Here is a 24,410-nt window from a genome sequence, read left to right as displayed (position 1 = left end):
GGTTGGAGGCTGAAAGGTGGCTTTGCTCTTTTTGTCTTTTGAAGTTCAATATTCATCCTGTGAGAGGCAAACTTACAGAAGCAGCACGTGAGGATTTTTGCTTGGTTCCCATAATACTAGCAGGAAAATTTCAAATTCCCCGTTGTCTCAGCTCACATAGATCTGACCAAAATGTCAGAGGGGTTGTTTTTAAATAGGAGTAATAACAGTTGGGGGAGGCTGACTCACTGGATGAAAGCCTCTTGTTTTTTCAAGCCCAAGGAAAAAGTAAGTAATTTTTAGTTGTACTCTACTGCATTCCCTCATTGGCTTACCCCAGATTTTCATCAGTGAGATCAGGATTTGGACTGCGCACTTCCATGGTCATCGGCTACGTGACACACCATGTCAATAAACATGGTGGAGCTGTTTTTTAGAATAATATTCATCAGCTTAGAGTTTCCTTTACCCAAAATACAGCCAGCAATAATGTCCAGCAAAATCAGCAACCCCATCACTAGACCTTACCCATCTGTCCAGGACTGATACTCCATCAGATACAGTCAAGGGACACATTCACAGTATTGAACAAGTGTTCGTTTGTCCTCTCCCAGGCGGTGAGAGTCCCAGACATGCACGCTTTCAATGTTTACTGCAGCCAAATCTATCTCCAAGTTACATGACTCACTTTACATCCCACCGCTTGCAAAAGTCTCCCCTCCCTTGCCTGCTCAATCACGTTTCTCTGAGTGGCTTTGCCTTTGGGAGTTTGGGGTTTGACTGTGGGGGTTGTTCTGAGGTTGTAGAGGAGGTGTCTATGTATGTACATGCAGATCTGTATCTACCATACGTCCAAGAACAGGAAACCTCTTGCCTGTTATTTTGCCTTTCCCTCATACATTTTTTCCTTTTGCTTATCCCAAGAAGCCTGTTCATTGCCAAAACACAGGCATATTTTTTTAACACTTTGCCTGATGTTTGTGGTCCACCTGAAAGTGCAAACTGCAAATGTCAAAACCCTGGTGAAAACATAATGTCTTGTGTTCATTTCACCCAGCCATTTCCAAAAGGAAATAAACAAATAAACAAGCTAGATATGTTCACAAAAATGCATGAAATGCACTGTGGGGATTGTTGAATGACAGTAACGGGGGCAGAAATGCCGGGTTGGATACATGCAAACTCTCAAATACATGCTGATACAGGCAGACTCTCAAATATTTTCCAAGAGGTGTTTGAAACTGTCAGGATCCACAAAATGGTGATGGTGTGCATATTTAGCTTTCCTTCTTTATATGTCTTTTTTTTGTAGGGGTGTGTGTGTGTTTAAAAACACATAGGAAAATGTTGGCCTGATTAAAAGCAGGAATTAGAAAAATAATGTTCCTTACTTCTAAAATGGTCTTAACTTTGACATTAGATAAGGTTGTGAGTGTGTTTACATAGTTTTGGGGTGAAAACATCTTAAATAGCTCAAGTAGGTTTTCTAGATATGTAAATATAATTTTGTTTGAACTGATAGTTAATTTCAAAGTCAAACTTTCTGCCTGAGCATATTTTCATTTGTTTCTCTTGCAAGAAACTCTGAAGAATGAAAGTAGAAAGAAATCCTGTGTATTGCTCCATTGGACGGCTTTTTGTATATCACTATTCTGACTTCTGTCCCTCAAGGTTTAAATGAAATTTCCTCTCTGTTGTGTTAGTCTTTATCCATAGGAAAATGTCCTATCCTGAGTGGGCATTTCTTGCTAGTGCAGAATGTGTCCCCAAGTCTCTGGGATGCCTGCGAGGATCCCAGCTGATGTGCAAGGCACTCAGCAGCAGAATGAGGGTCCTACAGGATATTTAGGCTGGTTCAAATTTTTCCGATTCTGCCTGCAAATCTTCACCACAGAGTAGCAGCAAGAAAATATGACAGAATGGCGAGTCTGAAGCAGAGAAATAAAGGAGAAGTTGTGGTTTATTGACCACTTCAAAAAAGAAAAAGGCTTCCTGCACCGGAGACCTAGCCAGGAGTGGTCCTCTGCACCCAACGCGGTGGCTAAGGAAGGCGCATGCACATCTGTTTTCCTTTGCAATGTCTCAGACATCTCACGCCTGATTACCTCTGCTTGCCAGAGGCTGCATTTCTCCTTCAGTTTTGGTAATCTGGAAAAAAGGCATGTCACCCCTATCTGCTGCCCATCTGCAGGGCAGAGTCCTGCGAGCATCTTGCAGCAGCGCTGCTGTTCCAGACTTCATTTTTCTTAGAGGCGGTGGAGCTCTGTTCAGCCACACAGCCAGTTATTTGGGAGGGTTCACAGCAGCACAAGCTGAAGAAACAAAACTGACACTAAGAACTAAATAGGAAGCTGTTAAAATACCTCTAAAATAAAGAGAAAATAACCACCTTATTCTTTCCTATATTTATATAAAGGATAACTTCTAACGCCTTCCCTTCTCGCATCTCCTCCCAAGTCATTTCTTGTGGGAATTTTCTTATTTCCATCTCTTCTTTCAGAACCTCCAGGGTAGGTGCTTTTCATTTGAACTTCTCAGTCTTGATGTAATTTATTTCAGAGTTTTACTCAGCCTGCTCATGTGCACAATAGGCTCTCATACTCATATCCCTAAAAGTCCTGGTGACTCAAGACAGTCACAGCTGTAGGTTTTTTACATTTTTTTTTCACCATCCAATTTCCTTTTCTAGTGCCTTTCTTGCCTCCTGGGGAAGTGACAGTTGGCATAACATGGCAGCAAAGCTGGTTCCCAACATCTGAGGGGGATGACAAGGCCATTTTTTGATGGTGTCTTCAGGGGATGAAATGTGCTAACTCAATGCAAATCACCCTTATAAAACAGCCAAATGTCCTGGGACTCCATCCCAAAAATACTCCACAAGCATGGCTTTGGTGCATTTATTTCATTTCCTCTAGTCGTAGCTGAAATCATCTGAAAATATATCCATTTTCTAGCCGTCCTATGTTATGACACAGCTGGAGTTGGTTAAAATCTAGAGGGCAGTATCTGGCTTAAGCTGATGGGCCTTTGAATGACTTTGATTTATTATTCTAGAACAGCCTGTCCCCTCTTCAGCCCTGTAGTAGTTTTGTTTTGATTTAATGAGAAAACCAGAAAAAGGCTGAAAAAGTTTTGCTATTATATAGTCCATGCATAATGCAAAGTAGAAGTCTAGGCATGCAGATCCCCCAGATTCTCAAATCAAAGAGATTTTCACTCTATTGCTCTGCAGGCAGGGATGGATGGTGGGTCACCTCAGCAGAGCCTTAGGAGAAACTTTGTGTTCCTCAGCTTTGCAGGGCCCTGGAAGGCAGCTGATGAAGGTGGTAACTGTCTGCCATTAAGCCAAATTCATATTTTCACATTTTAAACAGGAATCCAGGTAATTAAATGAATACATTTAAGGCCTTGTTGGTTTTGGTAATATAAGGAAAGCTAACCACAGTAAGGGGTCTGGCACCTGCATGTGGTCCCCGGAGCCACTTCAGAGGCTGGAGAGGAAACAAAAATAATTAAGCAAATTGTCTTGGTATTCAGTTTTTCTTTTCAAGTGTAAATGTCTTGTGGCTTTCTGCTTATTTTGGTGCAAGTGGATCTTACAGACAGGAAAGGGTGTTGGGTTTTGTGGAAGATTCTCCCCATCAGTATCTGAATTGCACTGCAACTGCATCTTTTGGCTCCGAGTATAAAGCAAAGGTTTATCGTGTGGAGCCAATTTTGGTTTCCATGAGGGTGGTGATGCACATCACAGGATAAAGGAAAGCCATGGGGACAATTTTTTGCAAATGTGTGTGCTGAAATTGTGGTGGACAGGAGTTAAAAGACCTTTCAGCTTTACCCTTGGTTATTCTAAACTGACATTGAAGAAATAGCAAGGGAGAGGGAGGTTTTAATGGAAACCATAATACTAAACATTGCTGTAAAGTGGCGGAAGCAGGTCTCTTTAGACTGTGGCTCTGGTTCAAGTCAGAGATTACTTTCTAATTCCTGAATCTGTGCCCCTGGTGAAACGTCTGCTGGATGCCGGTTCCCTCTCCCGCAGCAGCTCTGGATGAACTAAAACAATCCCCTGCTGCCTTCGGAGACGCAAGTGGGTATGTGACCGGTTGTACCTCAGCCTTACAGGACAAGGAAGCGAAAATCTCTGAGTTTAAGCCGTCCTGGCACCTGACTCAAAGTCCTCTGAGGTCAATCAGGGTCTCTGGATCAGACCTTGGTAATAAACAGACGTTTTTTCCAGACAAAGGAAAAAGTCTGATTTTCTTTGGCTCTGAGGATTTTTTTTTTATTATTATTATTTTCTGTTTAAAAGAGAAAGGAAACCTCAAAGGACATTTCTTTGTTTTCCCCTGAAGGTTGTACTCTTGGCTGGAGACCATCTCTCCTGTACTCAAGCCTGTAAGTGCATTTTCTCTCTTTCAGAGGAGACTGGCTGCACATTGCCCTCTGCTACCCCAGGAACACCGTTTTCCACGTGGTGACAGATGTCTACCAGCGACAGACGGGGATGGTACACAGCATAAAGCACTACTTTGCGGCTCCTTCCCGGGCCAGTGCTCTCAACGGGACTGGAGAGAGGCTCTTCTACTTCGACAGAGCATCAGGGTGAGCCCATGACAGACCCCCAGCAAACGGGCAGGATCTCCCTGGGGTCTTCTTCTTTCCAGCCCCACTGCCTCCTTTGCCTTCCTCATAGTTAAACTTCAGTCCCATCCAACTCACATGTCTTTTCACTGATTTCATGTCAAAATGAAATGTTTATGGGCTGTTTATTGAGTTATGGGCTGGTGTAACCTGGCTTAGGTCTACTTCTGTATCACCAAGCAGTGCTTGGCATTGCCATTAAAAAATAGCTTTTTTCTTCCCTGGCCCTAGCTCCTTTGAAGCCTCCCCCCTGCTGTTGCTCAGGTCGATGGAGGTGCGGGAACAGTGTAAATATTTGTAAAAATCCATTGCAGCCTGAAGAGCTATGAAAAGGAGCCCTCCTGTGCCCGCTGCAGCTCCAACACTGAGATAGTTTGGGAAACTTCAACTTCTTTGTATTCCCATGAAGACTTGTAAAATGTTCACACTCAAAAAGTTAGAGTTTGGAGGGGGAAAGAGGGAGGAGGGAAAAAAATATGATAGCACCATAATACATCTTGTATTTTGAAGGTAAGAAGACAGTCCTAGAGATCACACACCGTCTTTATGAGAATCTAGATCACCTTTGGTTACAAAAACATGTTACGAAACCATGTTTCTCAGTCAGCTAAAACAGCTGGGGAGGAAAAAAGTGTTTTGTGGTCTAACCATGAGTCCCATGATGCTTCACCTGACTAAGCAGCTACTTCAGAAATCAATCCACAGATGCCAAATTAGAAAAGAGGATGGAGTATGTTTATTCTTTGAACCATAATATATGAGCAATCAAATTCCCAAATGCCTTCCGTTTTAACCAAGCTCCTTGGTGATCACCAGGTCTCTCATGATAGGAATTGTGAAATGAGGGGGATTAACTAGTAAACTACTTTTTTTTTCTTTTTTTTTTTTTTTCTTTTTGTCTGTGTGTGTGTGCTGGGGGGGGGGGAGGGGGAGTGTTGACAAAATTCTGTAAACAGGTTGTTTACTACTGAAGAGCAGGGAAAATGCTTACACATGTGGGTCTGTAAGGGCAGAGCCATTAGCTGCCAGCAGCCCTCTGGACTTGGTACATGCAGACTGATGGACATAACCCACCTAACCCAGCTTCCTTCTAGCAGTATCAGCCTTTTGGTTCTCTGTTTAATTCAGCAGCACTTTTTTTAGCCTCTCAGAGTACAGAAGTTAGGGCACTGGCTTTTTTCTTTTCCTGTTGATTTTTTTTTTAGACTTTATTTCATAATAAGTGGGATGTTTCCCCTTCTTTTTTTAACCCCACGTGCTGGATCCTTGGAGAGGAACCAAGCTTACTCATTCTTTCTTCCAGACAAATAGAAACAAATACTTAGTTTTTTAAAGAAATAGAGAGAAAAAGAAAAGAAAACCTTTAAAGCTCATGCATCATTTTGATCCTGAAGCTGAGCTGAGCTGTTTATATAATTTCCTCTGCCTGAATTTCAGAATGGACACGATTGAAAACATACTTAGAACAGCTAGGAAAAAATGAACTGCAAGGGCCAGAAGATCTGGCTGCCTTGGAGCTTTTGTCATGCATGCCTAGGGCTAAGCTGTGCCTGCAGGCCAAGGCCATGAGATGCGGAGAGCCAAACAGGGAGATGCCAATATTTCCAGGCAAGCCTGCACAATAGCGTGAGCACGCTAGCAGGATGCCACCACGCCCGGGGCTGGAAGTGGTGCCTGCCCCACGGACGCTTGCCGGTTGAAGGAAGCTGTTTTGGGCATATGGGCTGTAAGTGCGGCAGGTCTTATCATGTCAGGACAGGAGGGAAGCTCAACCAGCATCCTTGCAGGACTCATTTTACAAGCACAACTTGTGGGCGTGCTGTATTACACCACTCTAAGACGGAGTTGTTTGGTGTCATTGGGAAATGGGAGGGATAATGCAATTTAACAAGTGCAGACCCTGCATCTACTCAACCTTTCCTCTAAACACACAGAGGCTCTGACCCCTCTGCTTGCTCTCATTTCCAGGTACCTCTTTGTTCACCTGCAAGCCCACGAAGCTCGGAAAGGCCACAGTTACTGCTCTCAGCAAGGCTGCGAACGTATTAAAATCACAGCGCATATGTACCCAGGGGGGTCCTGGAGCTGTGCCCCAAACCCCTTCCCGCAGAGGCCGGTGGCTCCCCAGCGCCCTGTGTCCCAGCGCCCAGCCAGGCCGTGCAGGGCATGTGGGGCCCCACAGGTACCCAGAGCATCCTCTGTCGTGTTTGGGTAATGCAGCATACATACATCTGTGTGAGGTTAATGCATTTTAACAGCTCCCAAGGAAAATTCATGGAGAATCGCCACTTGTGAATCTGGTTGGCATCGTGTCATGTGTGGAAGGAAGGGTTTTACCCTAAATTTCTACAGCTTCTTGTACTATGTTTCAAAGATAGCCTCAAAGAAATCGCCCAACTGGAAGCATGTGGGCAAACAGTCACAGAACTTTTTTTTCCTTTTTTTTTTTTTCTTTCTTTCAAGCAAGAATAAAAAGACGCTTGAGAGGGCTCAGACTGGATTAGCTTTGAATTCCAATACACAGCATTGCTGTTGAATTTCAGACTGGGAAGTAATTCTGGTTAATGGGAATAATCAGAAAATTAGAGCCAGGTTTTCTTCTCATTTACTGTCAGTTCACCCCACTGTAAATTCTGTAGAATTGTTTCAGCCTCATACAAATCTGCACTTGATTTTAAAGCCAAGCAAAATATATGAAAGTCATATTCAACTTGTTATTCAGTGGCAGAGTGACCATCAGAGGTCCTTTCCAACCAGGGTTACCATGATTCTTTGATAAATGTTGTCTTAACAACAAACACTTACTTGTGAAACAGGATCATAGTTTGAAAAGAATTCTCTGAGTTTTGCAATCGTGTATATGAGCAATGGTACTCGGTGCCATCCAGATTTTAAGGTTCTGTCTCTCATGTAATTGCAGCTTGCTATCACTAGCACACCCTCAGTCAAGTACATAAGAATCCAGATCCAGTCTCTCAGCAAGGCAGACATACAAAGCCACTTGACATCTGCGTTCATTAAGGTATGTGTTTTACTGTATTTGAAATGGTGATTAAACAGGGGAAACTTCTTCTCCAAGGATAGTTATTACGAAATCTTGCTGAGTCTTGGCAGAAGGAAATGGGAAGTTCCCCTGGAAGAGGCAAGTGCATTGTTCTCCCTTACAATTAACTCCATTAAAGTCACTGGGAATTCGTATTATATTCAGATGAGGATTTGAGCCCTTAGGGGTAGAAAAGACCTTTTATCACCTCAAAAGAAGAATTAACACCATCACTCTAATATGGAGGAAGTGGGGAGAAAATTACAACAGAAGTCACTGTTTACAAAGGATGTGGAGAAAAACACAAGCTTGTTTTTCTGATTTTCTCTGCTGGCATTGCACTAAAAGTTAAAAATAACTCTATTTTACTACTGAAGGAGTTTGGAACTGTCATGTTATCCCTGCACATGCCTTATATCTCTGCCTGGATGTAGCAGGGTGACTGAAATAATTTTAGCAAGGATGCTTTCCCAGGTTTACATGTTACTGAATTATATTCATGCTAAAAAATGTCAAGCAAAGCTGGTAAAGAATCCTTATGGAGTAAGAGGTAATTGGAGGTAACCTCCTTACCTGCAGTGAATTGCAGAGACCAGTGTATGGACAGCACTCAGAGACGTTGCCTGCAGATGATGGAGCCCCTCATGCATCTGGATGCAGTGGTGGCCTGCTCCAGCTCCCATGTAGCCACAGGAGCCCTGGTGGGCCTGGAGCATGCAGTCAGGGCAAGACACACAGCTGGGCTCTTTCTTTGGCCAGAAGCTCTGGTTCAGGTCAGCTTGCAGTTGTGGTTGCTCCCTGCTCTGCATGCATCCAGACTTAGAACATGTCTATTTTGCTCATACTTCTGTGGAGGCTTAGAAGTATGAGCAAAAGATTTAGTCTGCCTTTGCTCCTCCTCACTCTCCCGTGCCCACCCATGGCCCAGACATTTTTATTTCCCTTACCCTTGACCTATTGCATCTCTGAGAGCCTTTGTCTTTCCAAAAGCAGAGATTGTGGTGTATTTTGAGAGTTGTAACCTGAGGAAGGAGCCCTCACTGTAGGAAGGGAGGGGAGTAAGAGTCACTTGTGCTGCAACTTCCTTGAGGCCCTGGGACAGCTCTACTGAGAAGGAATATTTTGTTTTTGAAATCTTTTTATATTTACATTTCCAGGGGGAAAAAAATGTCCATCTGTTGCTTCTATTCCCCCATCCGCTGTCTCAGCATCTCTCCCGTGTTCCTTGGTCAAATCTGCCTTGCCAAGTGACAGTAATTTCACCCACATGAAAAGAGTCTGTATTAAGACTGAACTAAGCATTGTACTCCCAGGATTCTCTGCTTCCCAAATGTATCTTCTTAATACACAAAAGATGTCGATGATCTCACTTCTCATGTTTTTGGTACCCCACTGGGCTTACCAGTGCTATTCAAACCTAATGTTTTTTTCCTCCTCCTGCTACTGACCAGATATCAGTGATGTCACTTCATCTGCACTAATTACATACTGAAAATTATAGGGTGTAAACACGTGATATTTTCCTTGCTCATAACTCCCTTCTTATGGAAAAGCAGGCTCAGAGTCTGAAGCTCCCCAGTCATTTACTGCCTGCCTCCATAAAACCTACTTTTTTTGTTGCAGATAAATGGTGCAGTGTTCCCGATCAATAGCCCTGGGATATTCTTCGTGGTGCTAGATGCATGTTCAGGAGCAGTTGTGAGTAGGCGGCACTTTGACACAGTTACTGGGGAAAATGCAGCCAATTCAATAACTGATTATGTTCAAACATTTATAAAAGAGAGGTAAGCAAAGTGCTGAGAGCCCAGTTCGTATAGTGACCTGGGGCTGATAGACAAAGAGAGGAAAATGATCTACTTTCAGAACCAAACCTGTGCTCTGAAAACATTTGGCAAAGATTGAATTATGTACAAATCCCAAATATCACCCAGATGATAAGAAAAGCACTGTCTTTCTCACAGGATTGCACAGATTAGAGCAGAAAGCGACAGACTTTCTGGAAAACTGGCAATTCCTTCTAAATTAACAATCCATTTTCCACTTTGAAGTAGATAAGGTCCGTGCAATGACATTTGCAGTCCTGTGTATGTATCCCAATGGCCAACAATTTCCTGGCAGCTGATGATTCAGTTTTCCATTTCTGAAATGGGTTGGTTTCTGTTTACTTTTACTGATTGTTTTTGCCTTTTTTGACAAATGAAAATCATAGGTGTGCCAGATTTTCCAAGACTTTTCTTGGGCAAACCAATGAATAGACCTGCGTGCCTGCGGGCTGTTACCTTGAATGTGTCCTGGCAAAGATCTGGATCATCTCTGTTTGTGTCTGTTCCACATTCCTTGTGGTTTTATGTGTCGCCACATAAACATGGAACAACAGAGATTTATAGATAAATTCTTGGCTGCTGGCAGAAGCAGGTCAAATAACCAGAAAACAGACTTTCAGTCCAAGACATTTCTGAGCAGTTCATGACCAAAGATTTGAACACTCTGGAGTTATTACATCTTTATTTGTGCACATGAGTAAGTACATATATAAAATGTGCATGAAGTGACATATATGCATGTGATGCCTGTACATTTGGTTTGATGTAGGATGTGTATTTTTGCAAGGCTGGGCATTCAGCTAAATGCAACCAGTTGCGCCTGTAATTCATCACAGGTACAATTCACTGAGGGCTGAAAGCACATCTGTGAGGACCAGTCAGGCTGAAGCTTGACTGAAAATCAGACTCAGTTTATAGATGGTTTCAGCGTCTCAAGACTACACAGTAACTGAATTTCTTCTGTAGCTGAGTGGCACTTTCTTAAAAGGGGTGCACTCACAGTCATTTGGGCTTGTTTTGAGTCTGTGTAAGGAACAGGTTTAATTTAGGAACGTATTTATACAGAGGGTTTAGCTTATGAAAGCTTACATGTGATTGAAATCAAGGAGATTTAAGCTTGTTCTTAAAGGTAGGCAAGCTCTCGAGTCCTTTTCTGAATTAGAGTTTAAAGGTCTTGCAGATTCTTAACCATTGTAATGTTTTGCTGTCATGCAGTAATTACTGTCCTTCCTTTCAGATCACTTGTTCTTGTGTGCTCTAGAGATATTGCAGACATGGTGGGGAGCTCTGAAATGTCTATTTTTACAAGGTTAGGTTCTGCAAAGCCTATTGTCTTCCACAAGGAAGGTAAATATATGTATTCTGTCCTACTTCTTTTGCCTGAGAATTACTGACTGGTGTGTCTACTTACCAAAAATATACACATACTCACGTAGTGTTTATCAATGTATTTGCTACTACAAAATATGCCTGTGTAATCTCATAAAAAACCTTTTAGCTCAGGGATATTGAGAAGTGGGAGAGTTATTCTGGATTTTGACTCTACCTCTCCAGTTTTCTTGCTGCAAATTGAATCCTAAATTGAATCCTTTTTTTTTTTTTTCTTCTAAAAACTACAACAAATAATTATTTAACAAAGATTCCATCTCTAAAATTCAACTGCTTTGCAAGGGAAAATAATCACAAACTAAAAGGCTGATGAAAAGAAAGTAGCCTGCAGTGAAATAGGAGCTCTTTATTTTCTTGGATGAAAGAAAGGTGAAATCACCAGGCTTGGAAAGCTGTTACTGCAGTTTTACCTTGAATTACTGTAAGAAATTCATTGGTATTGTTGGTCCAGAGAATCCAAGTAGTTTTGAATAACGTATTTTTATAGCTTTAGAGCATTCATTTAGAAATATTGTCACTGCACTTTCAAAGAAACAAAAAAGAAAGCAGGAAAATCATTGCAGAGGAGACTGGCCCAATCCTAATCCCGGGTGATACTCAGCCTCTATTCAGTCCCAAAGTCTGTTCTCTTCATGGTGAGAAAACAGCAAACTTGTGGGCATGTCCTCCCTGCAATGCCTTTGAGCAGCACACTTTTTTTTGGCAGAACAGCTTTCGGTCTGAATTCCCTGTTTTTGATGGAATTAAGAGAACTGCTTGTGGAAACTCAGTGTGCACAAAGCTGCCAGTCACATATTGCCTTTACCATGCTGGGTTTCCTTCTGGAAAACAGGGGGCTGTTGAAGTCCAAGTCTGGACAAACGGTTCGGGTGATAAGGATATTAGGAAAACAGCCAGTTAGCTTGATTCAGATTCCACTTGCGGTCTCTTAAGCAGAGATCAGATGTAGAATTTTTGTATTTCCAGCTTTTTTTTTTTTTCTTTTTTTTCTTTTTTTCTTTTTTTTTTTTTTTCCTGCTATTGCTTTACTGAAATTTACATCAAGTTTCAAAGCTCATTCCTGTGACTATTCCAGGAGGAGGACAGCATAATCTTTACAGCAGAGACAGCATTTCACTTTGGTGCCTGTTTGATTCCTGAGAAGCTGTTTTTTCTTTCATCCTTTCAAAAGCAAAAATTTGAGGTTTTCTTTTTTTGTTTCTTTGTCCTGGAACTTCATTGCTTCATTCTTTCTTCAAAGCCCTGACTACTTTTGAAAGGAATTTTTTTATTAAAAAGTAATCTTTTTTGTTTGCTTTGTCAAACTCTTTTCCCTGGAACACCTGTGCCTCTCACTTGGGCACAGCCCTGCCAGGTCATTCTGGGAGCTTGGTTCAGCCTCCAGCCCTGACCACTCCTGGAGCACACAAAGGAGCAAGTAGGGCCACCACAGTGCCCCATCCTGAGGACACACCGGTTGGTGGCCATCTCCTTGCCCTACCTCTCCAGTGGGAAGTCAGGGGCTGTTGTGCTGGTGGCTGGCAGCGGGACTAAGCTGCTGCTGGCTGATCCCGTGTCACCTCTGTTTTGCTTTTCTGAAGGGCAAGGGTGTTCACCCGCGTGTCTGCCCTGATTTCCAGTCTGGGTAATTATGTTCTGATTCATGAGCTTTCTCCTGCTGATTCAGGTATGTGCACTATTTGACTTCACAGCTCCAAAGGCGATTGCATGCAGGACTGTGTACAGCAGCTGCCGTGGTCCGCTCTGGGGGGCCGTAGTTCAGGGCAGGCTGGAACATTTCTCCCAAATGCATATTGATGCTTCCAGGGATAATGCACAAAAGCAATCCCCTTGACCCCAGCAGGATCAGGATTTAGGGTCTTGTTGCCTGGTTCTGCAAAACCTTATTTAAATTAGAAGTGTTTACAGGAATAGTCTTGATCCAACCATCTGCAAATAGCCTTGGGAGTCTTTGCAATGAAAAGCATAATATAAACACAAGACATTATTATTAAAATCAAAGAACACATAATGCCTTTGTACTTTGTGACAGCAGAGGACAAGAGCAGAACTGACATGGGGAACAGTTTATGCATAACAGGAAGAAAGTGATGTAAACTAATAAAAGAAGGATTCAAAATGCCTAACCATTTTCATGTAGTCAAATATGAAAAAGTACCAATGGTTAAAAATAAAGAGTAAAGCAATATTCCTGCTAACTCACATCTGGGAATATCTCTCAGCTTATTGAAATACCTGTAGAGCTGTGATGCAGTGAGGGTACAGCTTCAGCAAGGCTCATTCCCTCTTTCATCCCTTTTTGCCTCTTAATCATTCTGTTTTTGTTCTTTTTTTTTTTAATCCAAAGAAACAAACAAAAAATAAATAAAAGGCTAAGAAGCTTCTGTGATATCCATGTTGTGCTGCTGATAACTGAATGGATCCACCCAGAGGGTCATGCTCTTGTGTCTGTTTTACAGGGAGTTTTGCTATGCTTGGCTATAAAGGACAAGCCAAGCCCTCCTGGATTAAAGTCCTTAACCATGCTGGTAATCAGAAAGCCGCTTCTCTACAGCATTATGTTCCATTGAAGCTGAAGGAGTATCAATGTTCAGCTAACGCTTTTTCTCAGAACCACTCAGAGCACATCTCTGCAGAGGCTATGGTGCCCCACAATTAGCACCGGTCGTGTAACACCAACCAGGCAAGTCCAGCAGCTGTCACCAAAACCTGCTCTTGTTTTTACGGGATTGTACCGAACCAATGTTGTTCACTTGTATATTTTATAACTAATAAATATAGTTTCATCTTACCTGCTATGGTAGAGTTTTATTTTTCAAACAGTTCCCCACAGGACAGGATAGGAGAAGCCTGTGGGCTGCGCTTCCCAAGGAGAGAAGTGTTTGAACATATCTATGATTTGGGGTCAGACGGTAAGTTTTAAAGGTGAAAACATGCTCTTCATTATCATAGGGACTGGAAATGAAACTTGGCATGGAAACTTTAGCAGCATCCAGGGAAACAGATGAACCTTCAGCAGAGGTAGGGAATTCTCCCATCAGTCCTGTTTTCCCTCCATTAATTCCTGCTTTTAAAACAACTAAGCATCCATCTTCTATGACATCTTAGGTGAACTCAGCAGCATCCGCTTGCATTGATGGGTAAGCACGTGGTGATTTTACAATAATGCCTTCTAATCGACCTGAATATATACGGTTGCAACAAGGAATTATAAATATATTTCTGTCTGTAGCTAATGACTGGTGAAATGATGTTTGTCCAATTGATGTGAACATTTAATTAAAGACCTGTAGGAATAAAACTCAGGATAATGTATATGCTGTGCAGGGCAAAATCTTCCATTCCTCCTTCAGACAATGATTGTATTGACTTTCTGCTCCCACTGAGGACTGAAATACTGCTGGTGTTAGTAGCTAATATTCTTTGGTTGTTTTTCTTGTTTATATTACTGCTTTTTGAAGTGAACAAAAAGGAAGAGCTTTGTATGCAAACTGAGAAACAAACTGATGACCTCCCTGACTACAATATAAGTACAAAGTTAGCCTGAAGTGATGACATACTCATTTTGGTATGAAATGAATGGATGAAATCCATTGCCATAATGATCAGACACTTCAGATCTTTTCTTCACAGAATGGCATGTGTTTTTTTTTTGTTTTTTTTTGTTTTTTTTTTCCAAGTTTTTCTACTAAAATGTACTGATCTTTTCCTCGCTGTGTAGTACATTGGGACCCTTACATTTCAAGGCTAAACCTTGTGTCATGAGTGCCTCTTTTTTCCTTTGAGTTGCCGACAGCTGTCCACAGGTTATTCAGACAGGTAGGTAAAGGCTTTGTTACTAATGTCCCGTCGTTTCTTTGAAATTCTCAGAAATGGCCAAACGAGTTGCTACAGGACAAGGTCAGCATTTTGTTGGCCAGACTATTGCTCCCTGGTGGGTTAGTCGCTCTGGCATCCGTGCGTCTTAGTGGGAACTGACCTCCCTGGCTGAGACGCTTACCTCCGCCACCTCATACCACCTGGGTGAGGGGGAGAGGGCACCCAAAGGTTTTTGGGCAGAGGAGGAGGCCGTGGCTCCATCCCCACATCAGGAAGGAGAGGTGGTAGTTGGGTTCAGCCAGAGGAGAGGTCTTGGCTTGCTGGAGAGCATGAAGAAGTTAGTGATGCTGCTCAGGAGAGGGGAGGTAACAGACAGGACATTGCAGGCCTGCACAGCCCCCACGGGGAGCAGCGGGACAAGAGGCTGAGTGCCTGGCACTGAACCTTCAAGGAGCAATCCGAAGTCCTTCTGAGCTATTAGTACCTAATTGTTATGATTTCTGAGGCCATGCAGGGGAAGAAAAGCAAGATGTTTTTGGCTGTGAGCTTAAGCCCAACATTGGAACAACTACTTACAGAGTGAGCCTTTACTTTTGCGGAGATTTATTTGATAATCCGTGACAGGTCCAGACCCTGGATCCCAATAAAACTTTGCTGAGCTCTAACCCCAGCCTGAGACTAAACAATTGGCAAAGGACAAACCTAGTGGAGGAAGGAGAGGAATGTGCCTAAACTTCTGAAAAATCTCTCTTCCTCCTCCCACCCCAGAATGAGAGCAAATGGCAAATGTCCTGGAGAGGAAGGCGTGGAGTCGTGGTGAGCTGGATGCAAACAGTCAAGTACCACAAAAGCAAAAAGAAAAATATTTACATCCTGATGCAGTTATTTGAATAGTTAAAAGCAGCAGTCTGAGGAGGTCTCAGAACGCTGTGATCCTCTGAGCTACTGCACACACTTTCCTTACCTTGGGAGGGAAAAAGCTCTTTAAAACCAGGGACGCTCCACAGAGGGTATAGTTCCTCGTTGGACCCTTGGGACATTCAGGACAAGGTTTTCAAAGGCTGCTGCTAACTTGGCATGCACCAGAAGTCTGAGTGTGTGAAGCTGCAGGGTAAGTGCTATGTGGGTGTTATATTTGTGGAGAGCTGCCATATTCCTCCCCGGGATGTCCAGAGCAGGAATATCTCCACCCGCACGCTGGAGTCTATGTGGACTGTGAATGCCCTGTAGCCAATCCAGGCATGTGCAGTACATCTAATGCATTCAGGACACACAGCCATCCTGCTTATTCCCTGAGCATTTCTGCAGTGGATATACTATAGCCCCTTCTGAAAGCATTGGCTTGGTTATCCATCAAGGACTTTCCCAGATAAAGTCAGAGAATCCTGAACCTCAGAAACTGGGATTCAGCCTCCCACCGCCTCGGGGCTTTGAAAACGTCATGTAGTGGACAAGGATTCAGTGAAATGCCGAGCACTTTGAAAGGATGTGAAACTGGGAAACTGGTAGTCAGTCAGTTTCTGATAAGTGGAATGTCATGAATTGCAAATGATTCAGTTTTAGGTAAGCCAAAAATCACTCCCTTTCCTTTTAAAGGTCTGTAAGCCAGGGGTGTATGTGTGTGGGAGGGGGGGGATTCATTCTGAGGGGAAAAAAAAAAAAAAAGCATATGTTTAACTCTCTTATTTCTGTCCCAAAATAGTTTGCCAATGTTACAATGAATTTGCAGACACTTCACTTGCCTTTAATTTATTCATTGTAAAAATGCCCTCTAACCCCAGCTCCTTGTTCAGGTGTTCTTAAGAACATCAGGAGACAAGGAGTTTGCAGTGACATTTATGTATGGAAAATGTGAGCGGAACCTTCTTCCTCACAGGGAAAGACATTGGATAAATTGATAAGAAACTGAGGTTCATTGGGAAAAAAGTCAGACTTCTGTTTTTGACTCCAGTATTGATTTTATTGAAAAGTAAGGTCTTTTCCTGCGTTTCATCCTCTACTTGCCAGCAAAAACAAACAGCTAATGGCTGGATGGCAGGCACAAGATCAAGATGAAGAGCAGGAGCAGCTTCACAGCTGTGCTGCCCTGGGACTGGGACGGCATTTTCATTAGCTATCCCTCGAAATGTGTTTATTTGTATAGGGTGTCTGAAGGATTTAGCTGTGCTCACGGCTTGTGTGTGAAGGCTCCCCTTGCACAGGAATGTCACTGCAGCAAGATCTGACATGTCCTCAGGTCAGAAAGGCAAACGTGCTCCTCAAATCTGTCTTCCCAGCTGGGGTTAAAATGCAAAATTTCCTGAGTGAGGCTAGAGGACAGCCGATGCCGTGCGGTGTCAGCAAGGAGGCAGTGGAGGTGCTAATTAAACAGCTCCTCCTCAGGAATCAGCTTCCAAATTGAAGTTGGCTTCTTTGCATATGAATGAGGAAACACGCAGCAGCTCTTCAGACCTAGCCAACAAGACACTACAAACCTCAGCATCGGCTTACGTTGCCCTTTTTCTGGTTACAGCAGGCTGAGGGCCCAGCTCTGGCTGCCAGGAGCAGGAGGGAGAGCGTTTGTCCTGCTCAGGACTAAAAGGCACCTTTTCCATTGGAATCCTGTGAGATTTCCCTGGGGATGGCCCCAGCTCCCCGCTTGGGCTGTGGTTGCTCTAGCCGGGCAGTGGCAGCAGCTGTCAGGGTGCAGGCAGGTTTCTTGCTCCTGTTTGATGTCTCTTTTTGGAGCCTCCAGGGAGCTGCTGCTTGCCTCCCATCCTTGCTGTGTTTGTAATGGGTGGCTTAATGCTCCTGTCAAACCCTGCTTGATGTACCAGAAAGGAGACTCCTCTTCCACAGGTGCTGAAGGCACATCCTCTGAAGTGAATCAAGCCAGTCTTAAAAAGCACCTTAAAATACCCAATATCAGGTGCTTTTTTTTTTTTTTTTTTTTTTTTATTCTAGTCATAGGCTCAGCTGGTTGGCCCCAAGTCCTGCAAGGTGCTCAGCCCAGGCAAGAGCCTGCCCGTGCTGCCCTGGAGGGCTCAGCTCTGCCACTCAGGCTTTGGGGTGTCCACAGGACTCCACCACGAAGCCTGGGACAACCCGGCTTCCTAAATGCTTTTCTTCACTGTTTTACCCCAGGGCTGTCTGCTCGGTGCTGCCTCCAGCATTAAATCCTCATGGAGCGCAGTGGATGGGGATTCCTATCTACGCAGCGCGCTTTCTAGTACAGTATCACTGCTGACACCTGCAGTAGCAGCCAGCTGGGGACTAATGGTTTCCTGTATCCACTTTTAGCATTGTCTGCCACTATTGTTCACTCTTTGGCAAGATCCAGCAGCTGGGAATCATTTCAGAAAGTCTGCCTCACCAGATCCAGGGATATGAATCCCACTTGCCATTGCCAGGCAGCTTTTAATGGTGAGATGAAAAAGCTGTTCTCACCCAGGAGAGGCATTACAGACAGTGTTTTAGAAACATAGGAGATGATAGACTCAGGAGGATACTTGCCTGGCCCTTGGGCTCTCTGAGTGCCCAAATCCGTGGGGAGATTTGTTGACAGAGCAGGTTACATCAGAGCTGAACTCAGCGACGTGGCGCCTGTTCAAGGAAGATGTAGTGCGATTGCTGTGTTCCCATGCGGCTCGGAGCACTGAGCTAACACAACGGCTCTCTGGCAGGAGGCAGCTGCTCCTGAACCCTCTCCAGCAGGAGACATTAATGGAAAGAGTCGCTATCCCTTCCCTATCCCTTCCTCCTCTTATAGCTAATAGTAAAATCAAGCATATCGCTGTTTGTGCCCAGTATCTGGGGAAGATGCTTAGCTGAGAGCCTTTGAAGGAAAATTCCTGAGATGACTGTCCTCCAACTTTACCGGCACTGGGTTAGTCAGAGCTGAATCAGAGGAGTCAGCGCTAGCAGCAAAAGCACTTCTCCTTGGCCCTCTCAGCTCTCAGGCTTTCCAACCTGAGTGCCAGTTAATACTAACATTGCAATGAACTCGGGCTCACGGAAAGCTGAATCAAACACCCTGCTTCCGCCACAAAATAAGCAGGGTTTTCTTTGAACTGTGGCAGATCAGACACTAGAAAAATATTGGAGCCCCGCGCACAACTGATGCCTCCAAAAAATGACATGAATTTCCAGTGTGTGATTGCTTGTTTTGCTCTCTGCTGATGAGGATGGATGTAATCAGGGAAGCGGTCCCCCAGGAGCAAGCAGGGATATAAAAAGCAGAAGCCATTTTGCACAACCTGGTGGTAAGTACCATGCAGTTCATGGCTTTAGAGAAAGCAAAGGCTGTGAGATTTCTTAACCCTACAGTATTTCTTATTTCCTACCAGTTTGCTACAGGTTGCTGTCAAAACAAGACCATAAACTGTGCAGATTATTGCTCTCACCTGGCAGAGGCACTCCTCAGAGTTTGCAGGTTTTACTGATCCAGAGCCAAGACATTTCTTTACCACCTACAAAAGTGATGGGAGAGCAAATGCATGCCATCACTGTCAAAAATTCATCCTGTTCATTTATTTATTTATTTATTTATTTATTTATTTATTTATTTATTTATGTGAATATCATCTGATTGTGTTTTACGACCGATACCTTACCGGTTGGAATCTGGCTTTGTGCAGCTCTGACACACAGCTGTGCCTGCACCGTAGCAAACGCTGCCTGCAATGACCAGCCCGTGGTATTACCAATTGTTCAGCTTTTCTCTGTCGTTAAAGCAGAATCTAGTGATTGGGTTTGCAGATTACACTGTGTAGTAATGGCTAATAAATCTTGACATTTTCATGGTGACTGCTGTACTTTGGGCACACCATTAATAATGTTCCTTTAAAAGAGCCCTGGCTTATCAAACGTTGATGGTTAATGCTGTTAAAATGTCAGACACGTGCAGCCTGGTTCTGGCACAAATTCCATGGCGACGTTATTGCTCCCCGATAATGTATATCATTCGAAGTTATAGCGTTACTAAGTGCATTCCTCTTTTCTGCTGCTCTGTAACAGCATTTCAGCACCTGATAAACTGCACCACATCTGCGCTGTGACCAGAGCTCATGGCTGTCAAGTATACTACACCAAAACAAGGAAACATTTTCCCCCAGGAATATTTCCTGACAAATCTGGTTCTAATGCTATTTTTAATACAGTCATTGGATTACATGTGGTTTGAACATACCTCGAGCTGTATCACCTCTAGGAAGACTACAGACATGTGTTCTGCATATCTACACTGTGAAATTGGCTCCAGTCTAAACCCTGGTTTCTTGCCTATCTTTTTCTTATATTTTTCGTTTGTTTTATATTAACAAGTGACATGAAAAATAACATGTGTTTTTTCACCCTGAAGAAACTGGGGCACCCTGGAATTTCATTCAATTGCTTTTTTTGGCGTCTTAAGCTGTGTAATGTATACATTTATCGTATTTCATCAATGTGATGTGACATGGCAGATACGAATAAGTTTCTTCAATATTCTTCAAATGCTGGCTTACACGATAAAACCTAGCAGATCCCTGGACTGCGTGTGAATTTTAAACAGTTCTTTATGAGTACGGAGCATTGAACACTTACAGCAGCGGGTCTTTGTGCCTCAGTGTGACCATGCATGTCAATAAATTGCCATGCACTCAGGCAGAATTGCAGAATTGATCACTTGAGCTTGTTGGAAAGAATCCCATTAATTCTAACTTTGACTTTCATGACACTACTTGTTTGTTTGGCCGGGGCTTGGCTATGGTAGAAACAACAACAATATTAGGTAGATGGGTTTCAAAAGCAGTTTTTGGTTTTGCAACAGGATTCTGGGCTGGCAGATTAAACAGAAAGGTCTGAAATCCAAGAAACTGCACGCGTCAGACTGGAAGCTTGAGTGTGGTTTATGCTTGGGGGTGCACAAAACACGGTTACTGAAAATGTGTGGGTAGTCTGGGGGGAGGAAGGTGCCACCGAAAGGTTATTTTGTGCAAATTTGTCACTCTGCAAACACCTTCTCTGTTGTGTTTCATTACTTTTTTGCACATGTGATTATTCAGCCCTAGAGAGTCCTGACTCTGGATGTGTTTATATTGCATTCCTAAGACATTTTTGGTTACATCTGGTGGTTGCTTTCTGAGTGTCTATTTGGATTCCCGAGTGGGTTTATCCTAAGCCAAACAAAAGGTGAAGAGCTGCCCTTGGCTCCTTGCTCTGTTTGGGCTGGTCCCGAAGCGGCTTGAAGGTGTTCTTAGTCACAGAGCTGGCTGGGAGTGGAAGCGGGCTGTCATAAAGGCACACATAATTTGGTTCTGGGTGGCGAGCAGTTTCTGCATGAGCTGGAAAAAAAAAATAAATAAAAAGAAAAAGCCACACTTTCTTGATATTCTGTCTCCACAGGTATCAACCCAGAGAATTTTTCATCCTGAAGCATGGGTCTACTTACCTCCAAGCACCTGGCAGAAAACTTCATTTTCCTTCTGTTTGTAGTCTCCTCTGCAAGCACAGGTAAGTCTTCCTGTTACAGGGGGGTTAAGGCGTGGTTTGTAACACTGCCTTTAAATAAAGACATTGCTGGTCTAGATTGAGCAACTTTTCACTCTTTGATCCAGATTCTTATAAAAAAGCCAAGGACAGGGTGAAAAGCTCAGGAGAAAAACAGTTTTCTGATGTCTCAATATTCCTGCATTTGGCCAGCTGGAGTGGCAAAGAGTGAAATTTCTGAGCAGGTGAAAGTATCCCCAGGGAGCCTTCAGCCCTTGCTACGCAATCTTAAAACAAACCCCAATCCAACAAAGTGCCACAAAGAAATAACAAAGGAAACCTCAAGTCCTAATAGCTGTGTCTGTGGGTGGTGAGCAGTTTGCTGCTTTGTCCAAGTGCAGATGTAGAGACCAAAAAGCTCTGGGGTGGCACATCCCTGCCCTTGATTTTGACTGTTATAAGCAGCCCTTATCCTAAGTGGTTTCAGAGAAAAGGGAAGCTGGAAATACATATTCTAAGTGGATTTATTTGGGGAAGTTGCCTTTTTTTTAGAACAAAGAGACCTTATGTCTTGCCCCAAATGCTGCATCTGCATGAAGCAACATTTCATTGCCATGTTTGGGGCCTTTTGGTCAAGAATTACACTGTTCAGTTAACTCCTTTGTTGGGTAGAAGTTGCTTTCTTATCCCCCAAAAGCCCATGTGAGAAATAATACAGGCTGGAGGGTGCCTGATGGGCTGGCAGGAGCTGCTCAGCCCTCCGGTGGCCCTGGTGCAGCGGGTGCAGGTGCTGTGCTCTGCTCCTTCTCCCTGGTAGGAACAGGTTACCTTGAACAGCTGGTATTTAATGGGGCCATGGAGATGTCAAGGCCATGGCTGGTCCAATTCTGTAGTTTTCTTAAGGCTTGAAGTAGGTGGAGGAATCAGAGAGGGAACTGAATGCAGACAGACAATTTTGTTTCTATTTCTGTGGAATTGCAGGCGGGCCTCAAGTTTCACAGTGAGAACACACAACAGCCCTCCACCAGCTGCACCAGCACCAGGATAGGTTTCTTTGCATGGGTCCACAGAGCTGTCCTTGCATTAGGATGCCGACTGACAGCACTAGCATCCATGGGGAAAAAACAAACAAACAAACAAACCAAAAAACTTTACTAAGTGCAGAACCATAATCCTGCTGAAGTTGGGGAGTTCATCCCACTTCTATTGCCACTGATTTGTGGCTCCCGTAGTTTTGCTATGGTGTTTTTGTTTTAAAGGATACAAACTGGAGAGCTGGTGAGAACTCCCAAGCCCTTGTGATGGCAGAGCTCATTGTTCAAACTTCCACTGACCTTAGCTTCCTAGGATTAGAAAGGTTTCTGCCCTCAGAAAATATGCATCCCCCATGGGACTCCTGCACTTGTGAAGTTGTGTTGATTAGAATAAGATGTGAAACTCACATATCAAGTGAGATTACATCAGGGAAATATTTTATCTTAAGTAAATATTTATGACATGAGACTTGGATTTGGTATGGGAGCAGTTTAGCTAACACGTCACAGCAGCCTGTAATCAAATATGTATGCAGAGATGAGTGATGTGTGTAATCAAAGAGAATGAGTCCTTATCTCTTCTGTCTGAAAAAGCTTATGAAGCCGGAGTCTCTCTCTTGTGGGATTTCTGTTTCTGGATCGATTGGTAATTTTTTGGTGTGTGGTGCTTTTGTGATAATTTGAGCATTATTACTTCCTGTCCCCACGAAAAACACAGTATGCAAACCTATCTCAATATTATTATTTTTTTAAACTTTAAACAAAGACTTTCAAACCTCACAAGTATTTTAGGGGCGTTAGGTAGCCTTTTTAAAGGTGTCTCCTGTTTTAAGCTTTTGTCAACCTCTTCCCTGAGCTTGTGAAAGGCTTTTTGTCAGTACAGAGCTGAATGTCATTGCAGCAAGGTCTTTATTCCAGCCTTTTCTCTCGTGGTTTTCTGGAAACTGCATCCTTCACATGGCTCCTTTGCATCCAGCAGTGGGATTTTCCATGCTTCCAGAAAACAGAAGATCACACAGCTTAAACTGTTGTTTGTTTTCTTTTGGTCATGACCCAGAGGGACACTGCTGCCCTGAGTTATTGCTGTGTTCCAGGGAGGCAGCCAAGGGGGGTACGAGACTGGTGCTTAAAGATGCCCAGATGTGGAGCTCTCTGTCTTGCACCAAACATGTGGCAACTCTTCACTCTCCACTTCTATTCAGCAGAAGCAGCTGTGATATGTCCTGATAAGGATCCTGAGCTACAAAACTGGAACCCAGGTCACAACGAAGAAAACCGCATTGAAATCCGTAACGGCAGGAAGCTTCTTCTCTCTTCTTCTGGAACTGTCCACTCGATCCACATCGCTGATGGAGGTAAAACTTGCTGCCTCCAAGGCGGCAAGGCTGGGCAAAGAGTGCTTTCCCCTTCGGCTATTTAGATCACCGTGTCTCATGCTGGGAGAGGTTCCTGTTGCTTGCCGAGAACTGGGTGGCTGCTGGACAAGCCCAGCTTTAATTTGGTACAAGGGTGGGTGGCAGCTGAGATGCTATCAGTCCTGTAGCCATTATAATTAACCTACTCATCATCTTTTCTGGAGAATTTGCAGAAGTACTTATATGTACTGGTTTTTATTCCACATTTTGCCTCAAAAACATGTTTTACTAAATTATTGTTCTTGTAACATAATGCAATTGTTGTGTTCTCAGGGTCTCAGGACAGGGCAGATATAGATGGGTTTCCCTGTCTCTAAGGATAGAGTCATAGCATTGCTGGTGACTTTTAGCACAAATAGCTTTTATTCATCTTGACTCTGAATTTCCATCTTGGTTTTGAATGAATCCTCTTCCAAGCAAATCTTAATTGCACTCTTCAAGAGCTGGACTGAGGAAAAAAATTTACTGTCTTTAGGATTTCTATTGAGAATGGGCAGAATTTTTCAAAAATTTAGATGAGAACCCAGCACTGTTTTTTAGCACAATGATGTCACAATCTCTGATGAGTTTCTGTATGTTAAAGCAGATGTCATAACCTTTTCTACTTAGGAAAATTGGTCATTAAGGACGATGTGCAGCCTATCATTTTGCGTACTAGACATATACTCATCGAAAATGGTGGAGAGTTACATATCGGCAGTGAGATGTGCCCTTACCAAGGCAATGTGGTTATCAGCTTGTATGGGCGGTATGTATGCATGATAAAATATTATCTTAGAACTTTCCAATATCTCTCTTCCACAACAGAGAAAAAAAT

At 43.3% G+C, this 24,410-nt stretch overlaps 2 protein-coding genes across 10 annotated transcripts in view; both read left to right on the top strand.

Moving 5' to 3' along the window:
- LOC101804475 (cell surface hyaluronidase CEMIP2-like) overlaps window positions 1-13,669 on the top strand; it is a 53,336-nt gene extending 39,667 nt beyond the window's left edge. For 4 of the 6 annotated variants that reach the window (XM_072043236.1, XM_072043237.1, XM_072043234.1 and 1 more), the window contains 6 exons: window positions 4,402-4,584; window positions 6,592-6,805; window positions 7,544-7,645; window positions 9,290-9,450; window positions 10,727-10,836; window positions 13,338-13,669. In XM_072043236.1, the coding sequence (XP_071899337.1) occupies window positions 4,402-4,584; window positions 6,592-6,805; window positions 7,544-7,645; window positions 9,290-9,450; window positions 10,727-10,836; window positions 13,338-13,537 (970 nt within the window). In that variant the 3' untranslated portion in view covers window positions 13,538-13,669. Of the gene's footprint in view, window positions 1-4,401; window positions 4,585-6,591; window positions 6,806-7,543; window positions 7,646-9,289; window positions 9,451-10,726; window positions 10,886-13,337 lie in introns of those variants that run through there. The other 2 variants (XR_011811880.1, XM_072043238.1) reach the window with 2 other exon arrangements.
- Window positions 1-24,410, top strand: part of CEMIP (cell migration inducing hyaluronidase 1) — a 112,039-nt gene that overhangs the window by 36,747 nt on the left and 50,882 nt on the right. The window contains exons 1-4 of one of the 4 annotated variants that reach the window (XM_072043240.1): window positions 17,642-18,938; window positions 21,061-21,168; window positions 23,384-23,533; window positions 24,203-24,341. In XM_072043240.1, coding sequence (XP_071899341.1) covers window positions 21,093-21,168; window positions 23,384-23,533; window positions 24,203-24,341 — 365 coding nt within the window. In that variant the 5' untranslated portion in view covers window positions 17,642-18,938; window positions 21,061-21,092. Of the gene's footprint in view, window positions 1-17,641; window positions 18,939-21,060; window positions 21,169-23,380; window positions 23,534-24,202; window positions 24,342-24,410 lie in introns of those variants that run through there. The other 3 variants (XM_072043239.1, XM_021277341.4, XM_005027156.6) reach the window with 3 other exon arrangements.

This window comes from Anas platyrhynchos, chromosome 11 (assembly GCF_047663525.1).
Source record: "Anas platyrhynchos isolate ZD024472 breed Pekin duck chromosome 11, IASCAAS_PekinDuck_T2T, whole genome shotgun sequence".
Lineage (NCBI taxonomy): Eukaryota > Metazoa > Chordata > Aves > Anseriformes > Anatidae > Anas > Anas platyrhynchos.
This window is presented reverse-complemented; position numbering and strand designations above follow the sequence as displayed.